Genomic DNA, 18,593 nt, shown 5'->3' on the forward strand with positions numbered 1-18,593 from the left:
TTTTCTCTCCCCTGTCCAGCTGAGGGGGTGAGAGTGATAGAGTGGCTTTGGTGGGTACCTGGCATCTGGCCAGGACCAAACCACCACAGTCTTAAACTCACTTTCTATAGTTTGGCTCATCCAAGAAAAATGGGATGTCATAATGCGTACAAACACAGCACTAGTTTTGCAGGTTTTTCTCCCTTGCTTCTATAAAATTTTTCTTCCTGTGAAGCCCACTTCTATGTGGGGCAACAGATATACTAATTTACTTAAGTCACAAATAAGCAACACTTGTGGGACACTGTCATTAACATGGAAACAAGTACTTTAAAAAAGAGAAAGAAAATCCAAATGAAACAGAGATTGATTCTTGTGTGGCTTTAGCTATTTTTCTTGACTGTGCTAAGTACCTAATAACCTGTTGGACAAAGTATATTGCCATATATTTTATATCTGCTATATATTCTTCCAACCTCCAGTTAATCCTGTAAATACAAAAAGCTGCAGAAAAAGCACTGCGTCATTATCTACTTGCTCACCTTTGTGCTTCCAAGTAAGTGTGCTGCTTCCTTCAGTCTTCACATTAAAAAAAGGAAGCATTTAGATCTTTTAGAGCTGTAAGTTTCATGAAGAATAAAATATTTCAGGATTTTTAATTTTTTTCTTCAATACCTATTGTTTGTAATTCTGTTTGCCACATCCACTGAAGGTATGTTCACACTGACCAAACTCCAGATATATTTAAATTAATCCATGGCAGAATTCATAAAGGTATTAAACCAATAAACATGCAGTAACTCTCATTAGGAGCTGTTTTCCATTGTGTTAGTGTCCACAGACAATTTTAAATTAGGGTAGAAAACTGCCTACTAATAAGAGCACAGAACAACTTTTATTTTCATTTTTACAGTAACATGACTGTGGTTGATCTTTCCAAATGGTTCTACAACTTCAACTTTGTTCAGATTTTAAACTGAATACAAAATCATTGAAAATTATGTATATGGACACATGAACTGTCCTTAAAATTTTCTTCTGACAGCGTATTTCTTCAGAATGGGAAGCAACACACTTCAATTCGCAGAGGTGGCAGTGAAGTATCCATTTGTTGACATCACCACTAGGTTCTTGTTATCTGGTCAATGGATAACTAGGGGTTTGCTTTCTTTAACTAAACACACTTTCAAATGCCTGGTTACGGAATCTTTGTGTAACATTTAAAGATAATTTTTAAGTCTTTTTAAAAAGATTGCTAAGTTAGAATACATTTTTGACATGCAGAATGATACCCAAAGTATTCTGATGAACTTTTATTAAAAATAACCTTCCTACAGTAGTATGGAATTCTTCAGCAAAGTCAAGCCACAACCTGTTGCACAGTCTTCTTCACCAATACAATAAATTTGATCTTTTCTGTTCCTCTACGGATCTGCATTATTGGCTGATAACTGAATACAATTTTGAAGCAGGCAAGACAGCTTTAGTAAAAAGGAAATCACCTTCCCTTCAATGCGACCACCTTTTTTCTAAGCCTTTACAGAGGGCTATGATTTCATGCACAGTCGTTAATCCAGAAACTTCTCAGTAAGAGAACCAGGAGTTGCTTAATGACACAAGTATGATTTGAGATGCTCTGCATGCAGTTCACTTTCTAAGACTCTTTGTGCTGCTTCCTTTTCAGAACGCAATGAGATCAAGATGTGTGATGTCTGGTTCCCAGCTATGCTTGTATCTGCTGGATGTCATTATGCACTGAAGATTTATGTTCAGACTTCAAATCAAACGCAGGTTTCACACTCTAAGTGGGAACGCCCACAAACATATTGTTCTTTGGAGAACAACTCTCTGGCTCCATTGATATAACTTGGACAGAGTAGTTATGTTCTTCTGCAGCCCAAGCCCGATCCAGATCCACAAGCCCCATACACTGCTTTCCTAAAACAAGAGCACAGGAGAGCATGGAAACTCTAAAAATGTAGAAACATTATCAGAAATGTGCACTTCAATATTCAATGTTAGGAAAACACACCAGTAAGTCATCTAAAAAATAAGTTCCAAATCCACTTAGGAATCTTAATCTGTTTTACTTCAAATAGATAGTCGTTAAGAGTTCTAAATCACATCTGTGACTTGAAAAGATCTTCAAAAGGATTATTAACTCTTTATATATGGAGAAACAGAACATGCACAACTATTTTTAAGTATTCTCAAAACTTACAGAAAAATACATGCATAAATATAAAAGCCACAAGAAGAAAAAAATGCCCAGTTTACACCTTATTGCCTGAACTGCCAAATTTCTGCTTCCTTTATAACCATAACTGTTTTCCTCCTGTACTTTCATCTAAAATCTGAAAACCTCTGGTTACTGAATATCAATAAAAGACTAAAATACCAAACAGTGACCCAATGTAACTGATTTCAGACATACAAATGTAACTGCTTATGAACAAAAATACTAATTAAAACTAATCTTATCTCAGATTCATCTGCAGAAAAAAATGGGAAAGATAAAATCAAGGTTTTTTTCTGCTTAGAAGTTTGTGTTATGATACAGCCATGCCAAGATGATGAGGCCATTTGTCTTTACATATTTACACATTATACTTTATTATTATTTTCTGAAATACAGAACTGATTTGTCAGATTATATTTTCAGCAGTTTGAAACTCTCTTCCAAGAAAGACTTAGCACTTCCCTGAAATGTTTTAGAGTCATACAGTCTCAGGTCACAAACCAGGCACAATCCTATTTCAGTCTCAAAGACAACGATCCTACCTCATTTCTTGCTTCTGAAAGAGTTGTACAGTTAAATATATTGGGATCTGAGATGAAGGGAAGAGAGAGGAGCACTCGTTCTGTTTACCATCAGGATACAAGTGTGGCATTCCAAACCACCCTCTGGAACTGCCTACCTCCTACCCCTGAATATACAGAGAGCCTGAGCACCTGTATCATCGCAAGCCCCGGCATGCGCCTGTTAGATGCCTGCAAAAGTTTTGGGTAGGTGGCACAAACATGCCCCTCACTATCCATTAAATGAAATCTACATGGTTTTCTCTATATCTGATCACGCATTGCACAAATTAAACAAACAAACAAAAAAAAGTCAAAAAAGTCTTGCCATGGCTGGGATCAATAACACTGATCTGATTCAGTCTTCAATTATTTGCAAGCAAAACTTAGAAGTACCACAAGATTCCCATAGAACAGTTTCAAAGCTGAAACAGAACACTAAAGAGGGAATGATCTTCACTGAAAAAGAATAGTATGACATGGAACTTAAAGAAAAAACAGCATTCTTTAAAACAGAAAAAGCAATGATGTAAGGGAAGTAAGAAGAATAAAATTTATGTGTTTATGTGTGGATGTTTTGTCAGGGCAAAGCACATAAAAGTTAAATTTGTGAAAAAAAATTTGCAGTTTCAGAGACAGAGAATGGATAAAAGTTACAATCTTTCAAAAAAGTTTTTTGGGTCCTTTTCCAATTTTCAGTCCACCTGGCAAACAGCAGGAGACAATGTGGGTGTTACACTGATACCTGAACAATGCCTTTTTTAAAAATTTTTTTTTTTTTCAAATTCTGCAATGATAGCAAAAGAGCCAACAAATTTATCATAAAATAGTTATCTCTATAAGTATTATTTTCTTTTTGTGCAGCATGTATAGGAAATACTTTGAATTCTTCAAATGAAGCTTTTTTAAAACATTATGATTATTTGCTACTACTGCTTTAATATACTTTCAAAGGGTTTCTTGCAAGCCAAGAATGCACAGTTATATCCTGAATGTTCCCAGCCCCTTCTGCCTTTTCTGACCTGGAAGCTAGTTTATCGCTTCCATCAGAACATTAATACCAGACAGGAGCAGATTATACCTTTTTGTAAGTCTACGGACACTACAATATGACACATAATGAAGAAATGGCTTTGCTTATTCCAAATATTTTAAGTGTTATGTATTTCGCTGTCCTTCTGAGTAATGAAATTCCTGCTATCACTCTTAATGATAGCTTCTTGCAGTTATTTTCCTCAGAAATCATTGACACCTGACCAAGAAACTTAAATCTCAGGGATCAACTTACTCTGGCTGTTAATTGCACAGAAATGACCAACAGAAGGCAGCTGCTCTTACTCAGAATGGCAATAAAGTACAAACCTGAAACAGAACTTATTACCAAAAGGCAAAAATTGACTTATGCTCTGCTGTAGCTATAACATAACTTTTCCCACAATGGCAAGGCTGGTAGACCAGATAAGGGGTAAGCCAAACTGCGTTCTTTGCAAAGTTTTCAGATTATAAATATTATTCACTACTGAAAAAAAAAAAAATCCCAGAAAACCTTCTGGTTTTTTTCCTAAAATTATGATGATGATCCTAATAATGAGGTGGGCCAAACAGGTTTGTATGCTCTTAAGCCTGTCTGTACCAAAGCTAGCCCAGCCTCTGCCTTATTGTTTCCAGCTGGCATTAGATATTTGCCCTTTTAGCTAAGAGAGTTACCAGCAGCAATTTACAAGCAGGATGAAGGGTGCACACTGAAAATCATGACTATGAATAGCCTGTGCATTTAATGTAAGATAAACTGGCAATAGCAGGACTTCAGTGAACTTTACAAAGACCTCATTCTTGTCAGAGAATGGTGGGAGGAAAAAAAGGTGAAGCAACAAAAATCAGTAAAATGCAAACCCTCTATCTCTTACTGATAATTCTGAAAGAAGAAAACAGTGTCTATACCACAGTTCAGAACAGCAAGAGGCGAAATGTGAAGAAACGCAAAGTTTTCAAATGTTATGTGAAGACAGCAACTTAATGTCCTGTTCACAAATGTACTACTACTTCCCTTTATATATCAAGGTGAATTCATTACTAAGATAGTTTACACAACCAATGCAGAAATTCATACCAATTAGCCTGCGTTCAGGTGGAAGCTGAACAGCTGTCTGATCTGCAAATCGGCAAAGGATCATGTGCTCCTAGGGGAAAAAAAAAAAAAACACAATAAATTTGGTCCAGTGGCATTTCCCTCTTCCAAATAAAATAAGAAAAATCTAATTGAATGTTTAAAAGTATAAAAAACACTATCATATTGAAGACGGTATTTCTAAAAAAATTATCTATGTGCAAATCCTAATTTTGATGCTGATTTGGCTCGTAAATGTGTGTGTAAATCAAGTGTTTGTAACTGCAACCACATCTCGACTCATGAGTATTTGTTTCTTGCTAAATTTTCTCTTATTTTCTGCAGCAGTTGAATTGGATGCAGTGTATACAAGATAGAATTCTTCAAAGACATACTGCAGACTAGTTTTGCCTTCAACTACTGACGAGCAACACAGCCTTCTCTAAGCACAGTCATCATGGGGCATCCTCTCTGCATCAATAAACAGCCAAGACAAAATTCTTAAATAGGCAATTTGAACTACTGTACATTTCTCCCAACCACTGATTTTGAATCCCAGAAGAATTGCCTTATGCTCTGCCAAATCCATTCAGGATCAGTCCAAACGATCCCAAAGGCAAAACTTATCCTGAAGGTAGAAAATACCTGGCTGTAAATAGGAGAGTTTCCTACACCAAAATGAGCACAATTCACTTTCAAACTATCCCTGCTCCACTTAAAGTTTCTGCAGATGCTTCTACAACAGCTGCTGTTGATTTCTTCCAGTCTTGTCACCCAGGGTTATGGTACAGTGGAGGGTTCACCCCACCACCTTACTCCTTACTTAGATCACTACACAAGCAGGCAGAACCCCACTGTCATTCGCCTTCAAAAATCACTGCCTGTGCTAGCACAATGGTTTCTCAAAGACCAGCCAGGCCAAGGAAGGCAAGTTAGCCAGATGGTGAAAGAAAAAGCCTTGAAGGTGTAGTAATGACATTAATGCTTTGACGAAGCTGTGCACTTTGGGACAGCTGCAATATTAAGTACAGGACAGAGGAAGTCAGAACCATTTCAGAACTGTACAACATTCCCAAGTCTCCTATAACGTCATGGGAGAAAACAGAAATGGACAACAACAAAAAGTGCTCTGCTAAGCAAAGCTTCCAGTGCTATAGTTCTAAAAAAAACAAAAACAAAAACAAAAAAAAAAACCAAACAAACAAACAAAAAAAACCCCAAAAAGGACATGTGTCTTGCATCAAAAAGAAAACCTTTCTTTTTATTTATTCTTGTCTGACAAAAATGATGGTTTTAAATGTCTGGTTCCTGTAGCAGATGAAGAGAACAACTTCACCTAAGGATACTTCAATATCCTTCGGTATCCTGAAGTAAGGATACTTAGCCCAGCTTTTTATTAGGGGGACATAAACGTCCAGAAGTCTTCATTTCACAAAAATCCTGAATGAAATCCCACTTCATGTTAAATCAAGATGGTAACTCCCTCCATAGTACACTCCATCCAATTAACAAATTTAGTAGACATCTGACCACAAAAAAAAAGCTTGCCCACATATAAAATAAAATATTATCACTACTTGATACTCAAATATTACTCATTTAAATAAGTTTACAGTATCTTGAGGCAGGGATATTTGTTCCCTAGTACAGCTCATTCTCATGAAGGTTTTCAGCTCAGAGCTCCATAGGAAATATGCAAGCAAAATCAGAAGATGTTATAACATGCCCAGTCAGTTCAGTTCAAATATGGCTATTTTTGTTGTACAAGAGAGCTGAAAATGTTTAAACCCAGATGTGACTACTGGAGAACAGAGGAAAAGAGAGCCACAGGCAATGAGGCTGCTGTTTGGAGAGAAGCAGCAGTGACAGGCAGCCTGGGGAGAAAAAGCACAGAACCCCTCACCAGCCTTCGGGCACCCAGCACAACTTGGCTTTTTGCAACATGAGGTTCTCAGCTCACCTGACTAGACCAGAGCCAAGACAAGCCTTGCCACATAACCTGAAAATCTGAACTGACTCTAATGACATGGCTTCCTCCAGAGGTGATCCAAAACGTTAAACTAAAGCCTAAGTTATGACTACATCATTTCCCCATGACACAGTCATTAAATTGTCACATTCTCTGTCAGCAGAAATAATAAGAAAAGCATTTCTAAAATAATGAAGAAGATAATTATAAACCGCCCAAACTTTGTGTGTGCATAAGCAGTTAACTTGCTTACTAGAACACCCACACTTTTAATTCCTATTAAGTTTTCAAAGCCACATGTGTGAAGGTATTCGGTTTTACTTTCCAATTCTCCTGTAGGGAGAGTGTCTTAACAAAGTCTCAAAATGTATCATGTAGGAATCTACAGCTATCACAACCTTCTTCTTTGCAGCTATAAACTAATGAATTACAGCATAATGTTCTCATCAAAAAAGTTTTAGAATCGCCAGACTTCTGGATGTCTTTTTAGATCTCACTAAAATGAAAGATAAGAGAAATCAATTTAAAATGGAAACTGAAGGGGGGTGACACAGGCAATGTCTGGCTAACACATGGTAGTTTTGGCTACTAGCCAATAACCTGTAACAATTTATTAATACGAAATATAAAAATGCATATAGCTAGCTGTATAACTAAAGTTATTTATAACTAGGATTATTTGAGGCACCAACCAGCCTAGACCATTTGTATAGACTCTTAAATTATTAAGAGCAGCAATATTCTTTAGCACTGCCCTTGGCCCCTGTGCCCGTCTGCAACACAAATAATCGAATGCTAGAACTTCTAAAGTCTTGACAAACCCTGTCATTTAAACGTCTACAGATTATTTAGATTTAGATTATTAAGAAAACATTCACTGATCTTTACTGAGATTGTGTACACACTGTCCTAATCTAGGCATCTTTGACTATCATTGCCACCATCTCCCTCTGTAATGTCAACAGATCTGTTTTTAATATTATGCTAGTAAATAAACTTCTTCTGAACTGAAACCTGAGTTCTTTGTGATTATGTGTTAGAAACATATAAATGTGTTGAAAAGAATGCTAATTGAGCAAAAATAATGGCAGGTCCAAATCCACTGTGCCGCTTTTATCATCTCAATCTACAGACGTTTATTTCCATTTAAATTAGTGAAGTGTACCTAAACTGGACTTTCTAAGATCAGTGTATTACCAGGTAACTGAACTTCCCTATGTAAGACTGCTGAAAATTTTCTGGATTTTTTTAAAAGCCCTCTTACTTGAGGATTAAAAAGGATAATCTTCATTTTCCTGCTACATATAGCATCTTTGCTATGCTCACTGTCCCAAAAAACACTGGACATTAGAAATACCATCTCTCATATTTCTAATACAAAGGATTATTCTGCATCTCCAAAATTCATTTCTATATTGTAAACACCAAGACCCTTGTCTAGGATTTGACATCTAAACTTAGTAAAGTTTCTATGTAGCCTTGCTTCTCTCAAACGGAAACCTTTTCTTTCTAAGCCACATTAAGTGCATCTAACCTTCAAATTTCTGGTTGCTCATCACTAATTAGTTTAAATGCACTAGACAAAGCTGAATAGATCAGTACCAGTTGCCTGCTGTCCACATCTCTGCTCTTGTCCTCCTTCACTCCTGTTACCTGTTATCTTCATTCTGTCAGTTGTGTGTCTCATTGATTTTTTCCCAATTTTCTCTTAGACCATCTCCACACAGATCCTGGGTCCCCAGCATCAAAACACATTTGAATATTTTTGAAATAATTTTGAATAACATTTTTAGAACAATACTGTACAAAATTCTTCCTGATGAGTATAAGCTCCTTCTGTTCACTACATCCAATCTTCTAGACATATATTAGAGGGAAAAATCTAATGCTTACCAGAAAATAGTATCTATAAAAGCAATAGTTTTACTTAAAAAATGATCAGACATTTCCACAGTATTAACAGTTATATTCAAGACCTAAATAAATTGGTATCCTGTAATTGTTAACTGATAGATGTTGGAAGTATCTTAGGAATAGCTCTCATACATAATAATAAAAAAATTCTTTTGTGGAGAAATGATTTAATTGTATTGAAGAAAATTGTGCCTTAAAAGATGGATGGTGGAGAGAAAGCAACACAATGACATCTGCACTACTAATGAACAGTTCACATAACACACGCTTCTCCTTGCAATTAAAAGATAACCACTTATATTTGGTATCATAAGAACATACAGTGAAATGCAGGAAACCGCACATAACCCTCTCCCCACCCTGCAACCCTTTTACGTACCTTGTAGGACAAAATTTCTTTGAACTGATGACTGAAAAAAAATAAACCAATTCAATTAACATCTAAAAAAGCAGAGGTGGAAAATAGAAGCAATTGTTACATACCTGAGCACATTTTAAACAAAATAGCAATATCTGTATCCTACAGAAAGGCACTAAAAAACCCAGAAACCATTACAGTTCCAGTTTACTAAAAAAGAAAAAGCATATTTGGTGTTGTATTTTTTTTTCTGCTGTATTATTCATAAAAATTCTCTCTTTAAATCATTATAAACACTAACACATTTACTGATGTTTCCACATTGTCACATAAATACTTTATTACATGTACACAATCTCTTGACATGCATGTATTTTGTTTGTATCACAAAAATAAGGTGCCTCTATGAGGGAATTGAGTATAGGACACAGACAATACGGGGATATGGTTGGGCTATCATGTTTTATGATCATATAAAATAAAGAAAAAAAAAAGAAAAAGCAAACCCTAAAATGCAGCTTAAGCCTACATAGAAAATTATCAACCCTAGCTCATGATGTTAGATTCAAAATTTTAGCAAACAAAACCATAATTTACATTCTTGCAGTGTCTACAGCAACAAAAGTTCTCTAACATAGTGAGCATTTCCAGTCTTCATGATCTAAAAACATTATGGGTCAAAAGTTAAATAGTATCCAGCCAATTTTAAAACAAGTCAGAGAAAAGCTATATGCTTGCTGACTTTAGAAGGCTTAGATTTTATTGCCTCTTCCTTAGGAATATTTACATATTTTACTGTGTCACAAGAGAAAATACAAGGGACACACGTAAAGAGATGAAAGAATCAAATTGACTAAGAAAACACTGTTAAATGCAGTTTATCAAACTGACAAATTCTGAATATTCACTTTCCAAGCACTTCTGTGACAGCACACCTTGATACTATAGAAAAATACGAAAAATATTTAACATGGATATGTAAGATTTTTTTAGATTTGTTGATTCCTTTTAAGACAGCATGTTTCAGTTCCTTATTTTAGCAAATACATACTTAAGACAATGTTGTAATTCCTAGTAGAATTGAATCTAATTCAACTTGGACATCCAAAATGTGAAGCTCATCTTTATGAAAACAAACAAACAAACAAACAAAAACCCCAAAAACAAACCACAACCCTCTTCCCCCATCTAGTTCTGCCTCAGAAAGCTGTTAGCCTCTTATCTTCTGCCACTTTATGCTTACCCTTCACATTTTATTTACATCAAAGGCATTGCAATTCTTAAGCCCAAGAAATGTAAGTATCTCCAACATGGCAGACTTGAAGACAACAAATATCTACACAGTCTGTTGAAAAAGTATTAAAAATACGAACTGAAATATAGGAAAGCTTGTCTACTTGGGAATAAATCAGAAGAGTTTTACAAGCAGTAAACTGCGGTATAAAACAGACCCATTTATTTAAGCTGATTGCTTACATCTTTCTCCAATGTTAAAATGCCAATTCCCCTTCTGACAGTAATTTTCATATGTTTTCCATTAACTTCATGATTTCAAGGTAAAGGGTCTGCATATTACATAGATTCCCACATAGTATATCTACTGTGTTGATGGTATAAAGTCTTCTGAACTATGAATAGATAAATCGAGAAAAAAATAACCCAGGAATTATCAATCTGTCTCCCTTTCAGGGTGAGTTTACAAAGAGAAACACGAGGAAACAGTTGCATGATAACTGTGAACCAGTTTAGCCTAGACACTTGCAATAATCTTCAACTGATTAATTCTATACTCTTTTAGAATTTTCTTCCTTCATTTAAGTTAATATTTTAAAGCTTATCTTGTTAGCTCTAGTTTACCTTCGTGGATATTTAAACTTCACTGTGTTTTGAATGAAGCCGTAACAACACGGGGAGATGACAAAGGCTGCCCGTGCCTTGATGCAGTGTTCAATCACCATGTCTGTTGCCACACCACATGCATGCAGAGCCACCTAGAGCGTTAAAAACAAAAAACAAAGAAACAAGCAAATTCTTTATAGCAACAGTCTAAATACAATCCTGTTGTAGGATTGTTTTGGTTGACTGAGTTACTTAAATACATGAGGAAGTTTTTGCGATGAAAGCTGTTATGCCAAAGGCCTGATCCGTAATTCCTCAGGCCTTCCTTTCTTTCCTTCATATCTATGCCGAAGAAAATTTATGACCTATTCCAGTAACAAGGGAACCATCAACACTGAACAAGGGTCACTCACCAAAAGCACTCAAAAGGTAAGTGTGCCACATTGTGATATCAAATAAATTAAAAACGAAGCTCCAGAAAAATACTAAAAAGAAAAACTACTGTGGTGATTAGTTAAAAACTTTTGTCAAGCAAAAAGGACTCAGAAATACAAAAAACTATTTCAAAACTGGATTTCAACTTAGCAGATAGACCTGAAGGTCACATTTAAAGGACAACATTTATGCATAAATTTTGATCATTTGATTGTACGGTATTGAGTAAAAACTTTAGAAAAACATTGGCAGGGAGGGTGGAAAGCATCCAATACAACTTGCCTTCCTTTTTTTTTTTCCCCTCTTCATTCTTTTCTTTCTTTTTCTTAGTGATGGGCTCTCAAACTAAAACTAGAATGCCATTCAATCACAACATCTACCTGCAAGCATTGATGTGTGTTTGGGCAACGCACAAGCTGCACCCAAATTCGTCATGCTCTCCTACAGAAAGGCAAGTTATTGCTGTGCTCAATCTACTGCAAGGAAAGGCAAGCGGCTCGCTCCTATCAATACCTGCGATACAAATGGGCCAGGTGAACGGTGGCATTACTTTCTCTGCCTTCTTCCATGTACTCAGTAGCTCAAAGAAAAAGTAAAGTTGGTGCATACACATTGCTCTATGTTTTCATTAAACTAAGGACACTTTTGAGGTACATTTTTAATTTTATGCAGCAGTGTGGATTTGTAAAAGTGCATTGTTTTCTTCACTTTTTGTTCACTGTAAATTTTGGAAAAAGGTTTAAAACTGCAAAGCTCAGATTTCAGGGTTCAAAGTTGCTTTCCAAGGTACAGCAATGGGAAGATAAAAACTTTGCTCTCTGATATAGATTAAAAAAAGACTTTTTTGTTTGCAGACTGCTTGATGTAAGCTCAGCTGAGCAGACCATTAATCATCAACTGAACTACATCTGCATACAGATAGTAACAAATATTCCTGTCCCATGCAGAACATTAAAAAATACAAAAATAATTTCACAATTAAAGTTTTCTGCTCATATGAATTTAACAACAATAAAACTAGTTTAACATCAGAAATAGATTCTTAATACCACAGCTATTAGACTATCATGGAATATAATTATAGTTACTTCCTCATCTATCCAAGCAGAAAACAAAGACCTCTGCTTTGCTTGCATGTTTGGAAGAGAGACTTTAAAACAGCATCAGATAAAATCAGTAGCTTTGCTGAGCCTGTATGACCTTTTACACCAATTGATTTCTTCTTTGTGTTTCTCGGAATTAATTTAGCTAAGCGAAATAAAATTCCAGACAAAGCTTCTCAGGATATCCTATATATTAAATGCACTATCTGAAAAAATAAAGTGAGGACTAATGCAGATAATGCATTTGGTTAACAAATACATACATCTGTAGACACAGAAAAACAAAGCAGCACCTGAAGAAAGCAACAGAGCTAATGCAGTGTGAGATCATTGCCCTGTATTACTCCTCCGGCACTGCAATTCCTCAGAACAGCCTAGTGCACACAGAAGAGTGAAGGGAAAAGAACGTTTCATGAAACCTCAGGTTCACTTCAGTGACCTTAAAAAAAGAAAAAAGAACTCACTCTCAAAAATATAAACCCCCAACCAAACCTTAAATTTTTCAACTTCTCAAATTAGCTGAGAGACTGTGAGTACTACAGAAGTATTAAAAACTAAGATCTCAGAGGGTCCTCTGGGCATTGGCATATAAATGAACACTGCATGCAAATATTTGGAAGCTTTCACTTTCAGGCTGAAATCCTTTATTGTGGTTGATAGCTGTACTACAACACGTAACAGTACAGTGTACCAATATGCTTGGCACTCAAACAGGTTGTTTCAGAACCTTGATCTTCATTATCCCAACAACTCATAAGGGCAGAAATTTTATATGGAGCACAAGATAAGTGGTTGATATAATTTTTTTTAACCTGCTTTTGAACTCCTTGCAGATAACAGTTAAGAAAATAGCTAAGTAATGCAGATTTGATGTCAAGGTAACTAAAATGCATATAATCATGTTTTAAACTAATACCAAAAGCAGAGAGATGATGACTTCTAGTCATGTTCATTTTTCTATACCGCTTTAAATTTCAAGTACTATAACCAGTGAATTTCTTGTGATCATGTCCACTCTCACATTTACACAGACTGTTTTACTGAAAATGGTGAAGTTGTGCAACAAGTGAATGGCTTTACAAGCCTTAGAAGATGGGTTTAGAAATGATGCGCTGGCAAACTTTGTACATATCTATGTATTATGGTATTATATCGTCATTTCTGTATCAGACCAGTGTTTATGATGTAATGATACAAAGAATCACAGAATCCCAGAATGGTGGGGGTTGGAAGGGACCTCCAGAGATCATCTAGTCCAATCCCCTGCTAAAGCAGGTTCACCTACAGCAGGTGGCACAGGACTGCATCCAGGCAGGTTTTGAAAGGGACTCAAAAGGGGACCTCTCTCCAGGGAAGGAGACTCCACAACCTCCCTGGGCAGCCTGTTCCAGTGCTCTGCCACCCTCAGAGTAAAGAAGTTTTTCTTTATGTTGAGGTGGAACTTCCTGTGCTCCATTTGTGCCCATTGCCTCTTGTCCTGTCACCGAGCACCACTGAAAGGAGCCTGGCCCCACCCTCTTGACACCCACCTTTTAGGTATTTATAAGTGTTGATAAGGTCCTCTCAGTCTTCTCTTCTCCAGGCTAAAAAGCCCCAGGTCTCCCAGGCTTTCCTCATAAGAGAGATGCTCCAGTCCCCTCATCATATTAGTAGCCCTCTCTCCAGTAGTGCCCTGTCGCTCTTGTCTCAAAAGCAGCTAAACTTTACATTATTTACTTTCAAACATATCAACCACTTGTGCTATCTGTCTGTAAACCAGCCAGCTTCTGTCCTAAATGTGGCTGCATAGAAAAATTAATCCTGAGTTAACAAGTTAATCCTGAAGAGTGGATCATGGTACGATACAAACTAATTCTGAAGCTGATATTGATACAGGTCTCCCATAACCAGAAAGCTCCAGGTTTGTCTGTTGAACAGATTACAGAATCAAGGCAAAGAAACTGAAATCACAGGCCCAGAAATGAAGAACTTCCAAGGGAATTTTTCTGACATATACTTCAGTATTTTCCTTATCACAAAGGCAAGAATATAACACTTTTATCAAATAACAACTCCACAGAGATATTTGACTTAGTATTAACCTTAAAAATAGACCCCAAAAAATTAAGACAGGAACTCCAATAATCACAAAACTGGAGACTCATTTCACTGAAAAACTTACACATTTCACACACAGAATTCAGTAAATTATTCATTAGATCCTGATTTTTTGAAATAGATCTCTAGTTCATCCACTGAGGTTTCTATGACAATGTAGCACGGAAAATAAAGATGAGGAATTGGAAATTTACACTTGGAAGGACTAGGCTAAAATAATTTATTCTCTCCTCTTTCTCCTGTACCATATTTCTTTTCATTTATTAAATAAACCAAACACATAGTTAAACAGCACTGTTCACGTACCACAAACCTTCAACATTAAACATCCTCAGCTACGGCCAAAACAGGCCCTTGGATGGATGATTTAAAGAATAGTCAGACTAGTGTTGAAAGCTTGGGGCTTGCTGCAAAAGTTCATCATCTGTTAACAGAATATAAAGCTGGAAGACAGGAATCTTTACAGAGTTACAAAAGACTATTTATGCCTTACTCTTCACTAGTGCTGCAGAATTCTGGAGAGGACGTTAATCTAATTTACTTTCAGGCTCTAACCTATCTATGAATCATATCATATCTTATGAATCATATCATATCTTTGAATCAGTATTCAAATCACCTACTTTGCTCCTGCAGAACTCAGATTCCTGCCTTGGCCTGCTCATTTACAGTTAATTGGGAGTCAAAATAATCGCCTGTTGACTGCAAGTGGAATGCTCAGCATGAGTCCTACAAAACTGAGATATCATTCTGCCTTTATAAATATAGCTCAAGTATACACATTGAATCACATGTGTTCCATTATTATAACATTCCCTCTGTCATGACAGCTCCTTCTCAGTTTTCCTTCATGTAGTTTTGTTCGTTTTATCTTAAAATGCTTTTACTGTCACCTAACTACACTTCTGACCTCACTTTACTGTACTCAGGCTTAATTTGGACAACAGTAGTCTTCTCTTCCCATCTTCAAAACCTTCTCCAGAGTATATCCATTAATGAATCCCTGATTTTAAAAATAACATGATTAAACCAAGAATCTACCCCACTGTTTTATAAACATGGTGAGGCAGCACTCATATTTTTGTATTTGATTGGAGCAGGCACTGTTTCTTCACTCATGTAACATAAAAGCGATGCCAATTTGCAACAAATAGTAAATACAAAACTAACTTAATACAGATTAATATAACAATGGTGCTTCTCATAGCATCAAAAATACCTCCCTGTAAGAACATACAGAATTTTCTTCTCTCATATATTTTAGTTGTTTTAAGAATAATTAACTGGATATTGAAGTTTTCAGGTGGCAAAGTTATAATCACTTACCCCAATGTTAAAAGTCCCATTAAAATAGTCCAAATTCGCTTGAATGAACCAAATGTTGTTTAAACCTAGTTCATCACTTCTATCTTTAGCACGGATCAGAGACAACTCCTTATTTTCTATGAGCACCACCTAGATTTCATACATAAGAGAAAGTAAGGCAAAACAGTATTGAGAAATCAAAGTACAATATTACCAACAAACACAAAACTTTGTAGTTTAGTTGAGAAAACCTCTGAATTACTTCTGGCAGAGATGGATATCTCCAAAAATGATTAGCAGGAAACCCAACAACAATGGAAGGCATTGGTAACATCAATCAGCTTGCAAATATTTTATATTTTCCTGTAACTTTTGTTTTCTTGGGAAAGCACTGTACATATTTGGGATTACGCTAAAAATTTGCATGTTTCAAATTAAGTCCTCTGCTGAGACAACTATGTCTGCATATTTATGCTCCCTACATGCACTTCTTTTTAAGATGACTATCAGAGACCAAAACCTTGCACCGTCTGTACTTTTTATTTAGAATTTACCTTACATGATGGCATCATGTGAGCAAGAACAATTCCAACATGGCCCTACGAAAACAAAAACAACAAAATCTCAGTCACTTTTCAGTGTCTCCTGTTGTTGACTTTTTTACAGGATAAGCATCCCCTAACCTGTGGCAGAACCCTTGAAAGCAGACAAAATTTCAGCAGATGCACTTTTGCTTTGCTTTGTGGCAGCAACCCCCTAGAACTGGAAAGACAAGAGCTGAATTGCATCATGTAAACAAAAATATACATTACCCCTCCACTGCAAAAATCCACAATCACATCTCCAGGCTTAGCAATCTTCGTCACTGCTGCTACCAAATTATTCAATTGCTGCTGCTTCCTCAGAGCCCGGTCTCTAGACATCTTTCCTGGGGATGATAGAGAAAAGGCCCAAGTAGTGATCAGCAGTTCTCAACAGTGATAATTTTAAATTGGTAACATCAAAGCACGGCAAACGAAATTTATGGCTGAGACTAAAAACTGGCTGGAACAATCGGGCATCTGAAGCCACTTTGAGCTAAATTCACAAATATTTGTGAATATTTTCCATAAAGAAACCTTCACCATATTTAAAAATTTACTTTCCAGCTCTTGCTGTTAATGTATCCTTAGGAACAGACTTGTATAAACTTACTATAAAGTAATCAAACTGGTGTAAGCTTTAGCTTGATTATATTCCAAACGTGAGAATCATGCCCAGAAACAGAGCTAAAACCCATTCACAGAAAGGTTGTCAAAAGAAATCCCTATTTTCTCTATCTATACACTATCTTTAAGGCATCTTGTTTTAAAAAGCTGTACTCTTTCTCCTGTCAATTTTCACTTTTCTTAATAAGCAGCCCCGTTTATTTAAATGACCGTGTGTCATTTAAGGAGGTACTTCTCAAAGCAACTACTCCTACATAGCAAAGTCTGGCTTTCCATCACATCTGTAATACAACCAGAAACAGAAAAACTATTAATTTCTTTCAAATTGCTTGGAAAGTCCAACATACAGTTGCTTAAGATATAATGAATTTCTTTAGTCAGCAGTTACATATTTGTAAAGATGCATTTTTTGTCTCAGTGGGGCTAACAGAGTGCTAATAGACCTATTTAATACTCTTTTTCTTTGTTCAGAATCACAGAATGTTAGGGGTTGGAAGGGACCTCAAAAGATCATCTAGTCCAACTATATACATAGATATTGACAGTAAAAATATTCATGAGCTCATCTTTACAATAAAAAAAGGTACTGAAACAACTGTCTTGAATGAGTTTTCATGAAGGAGTTTTAGGTGTATCAAACAAACCTAACGTTCTCTGAAATGTGAACATATTTCCTACTTGGAGCACCACATCATATTTGAGTATGGGCACTCTCCAGTTTTCTATTAAATTAATTAACTTTGTCTATCAAAAATACATTTTTCCCAGTACTGAGGAGTAGTTTAGAATAAAACCTACAAATCAGTGAAGTTTCCTGGTTACTACAAAAGCGATTTAATTCTCACAATCATCATCATAAACTGCATTTATTACACAGTTTACAGTTTAAATCTCTACCCTGAAAATGTATTTTCTTCTATTGTATTTTATTGTAAATAATATTTCACTTTACAAATAATCCATCAAATTCAAACTCATCAGATAAAATTATCACTACATTGCTCTGGGTAGAATGAGGGGAAAAAATAATCAGTTTTCAGGATATTACATTCTATACTGTCAGGGCAAAGAAAAGAGAAAAACTGACAACAGAAGGCAGAGGAAGTCGGGCAGAGATCATTCTGCACAGTTATTGCACAGAGACGTTTAAAAAAAAGAGAGTAGTGACCTTTTAAAAAATATTCCTAGGTGACTGCACTGCATGGTGACATACTAAAACACATACTACTATTTAACGGAAATTAAGAGATTGAATGCAACCTCCTCACTTCTTATCAACTTTGTAAGTATGAAACAGTTCATTCTATAAAAATAAAACCACTGTTACATTTCAAACAACTTTTACACTTCGTGAAAGTTACCATAAAGGAACAGTCCCAGAAAATTAAGTTTTCTAATGACAAAAATGTGTACAAGGACTGTGCATATGAAACCTTTACTCCATTATTTAAAATGATAAATACATTTTAAGGAATAATCT

The 18,593-nt window shown here is 35.9% G+C and overlaps 1 protein-coding gene across 1 annotated transcript in view; it reads right to left on the bottom strand.

Annotated features, from left to right (window-relative positions):
- Positions 1-1,305: 1,305 nt before the first annotated feature.
- The window catches only part of GSTCD (glutathione S-transferase C-terminal domain containing), a 72,692-nt gene continuing 55,404 nt past the window's right edge, over positions 1,306-18,593 (bottom strand). Inside the window, exons 6-12 of the mRNA XM_086464208.1 lie at positions 16,718-16,833; positions 16,460-16,504; positions 15,927-16,055; positions 10,984-11,117; positions 9,148-9,178; positions 4,889-4,958; positions 1,306-1,917 (exon numbers count right to left, since the gene is read on the bottom strand). Of these exons, the coding sequence (XP_086320334.1) occupies positions 1,781-1,917; positions 4,889-4,958; positions 9,148-9,178; positions 10,984-11,117; positions 15,927-16,055; positions 16,460-16,504; positions 16,718-16,833 (662 nt within the window). The 3' untranslated portion in view covers positions 1,306-1,780. The remainder of the gene's footprint in view (positions 1,918-4,888; positions 4,959-9,147; positions 9,179-10,983; positions 11,118-15,926; positions 16,056-16,459; positions 16,505-16,717; positions 16,834-18,593) is intronic.

This window comes from Leptosomus discolor, chromosome 4 (genome assembly GCF_034619465.1).
Source record: "Leptosomus discolor isolate bLepDis1 chromosome 4, bLepDis1.hap2, whole genome shotgun sequence".
Lineage (NCBI taxonomy): Eukaryota > Metazoa > Chordata > Aves > Leptosomiformes > Leptosomidae > Leptosomus > Leptosomus discolor.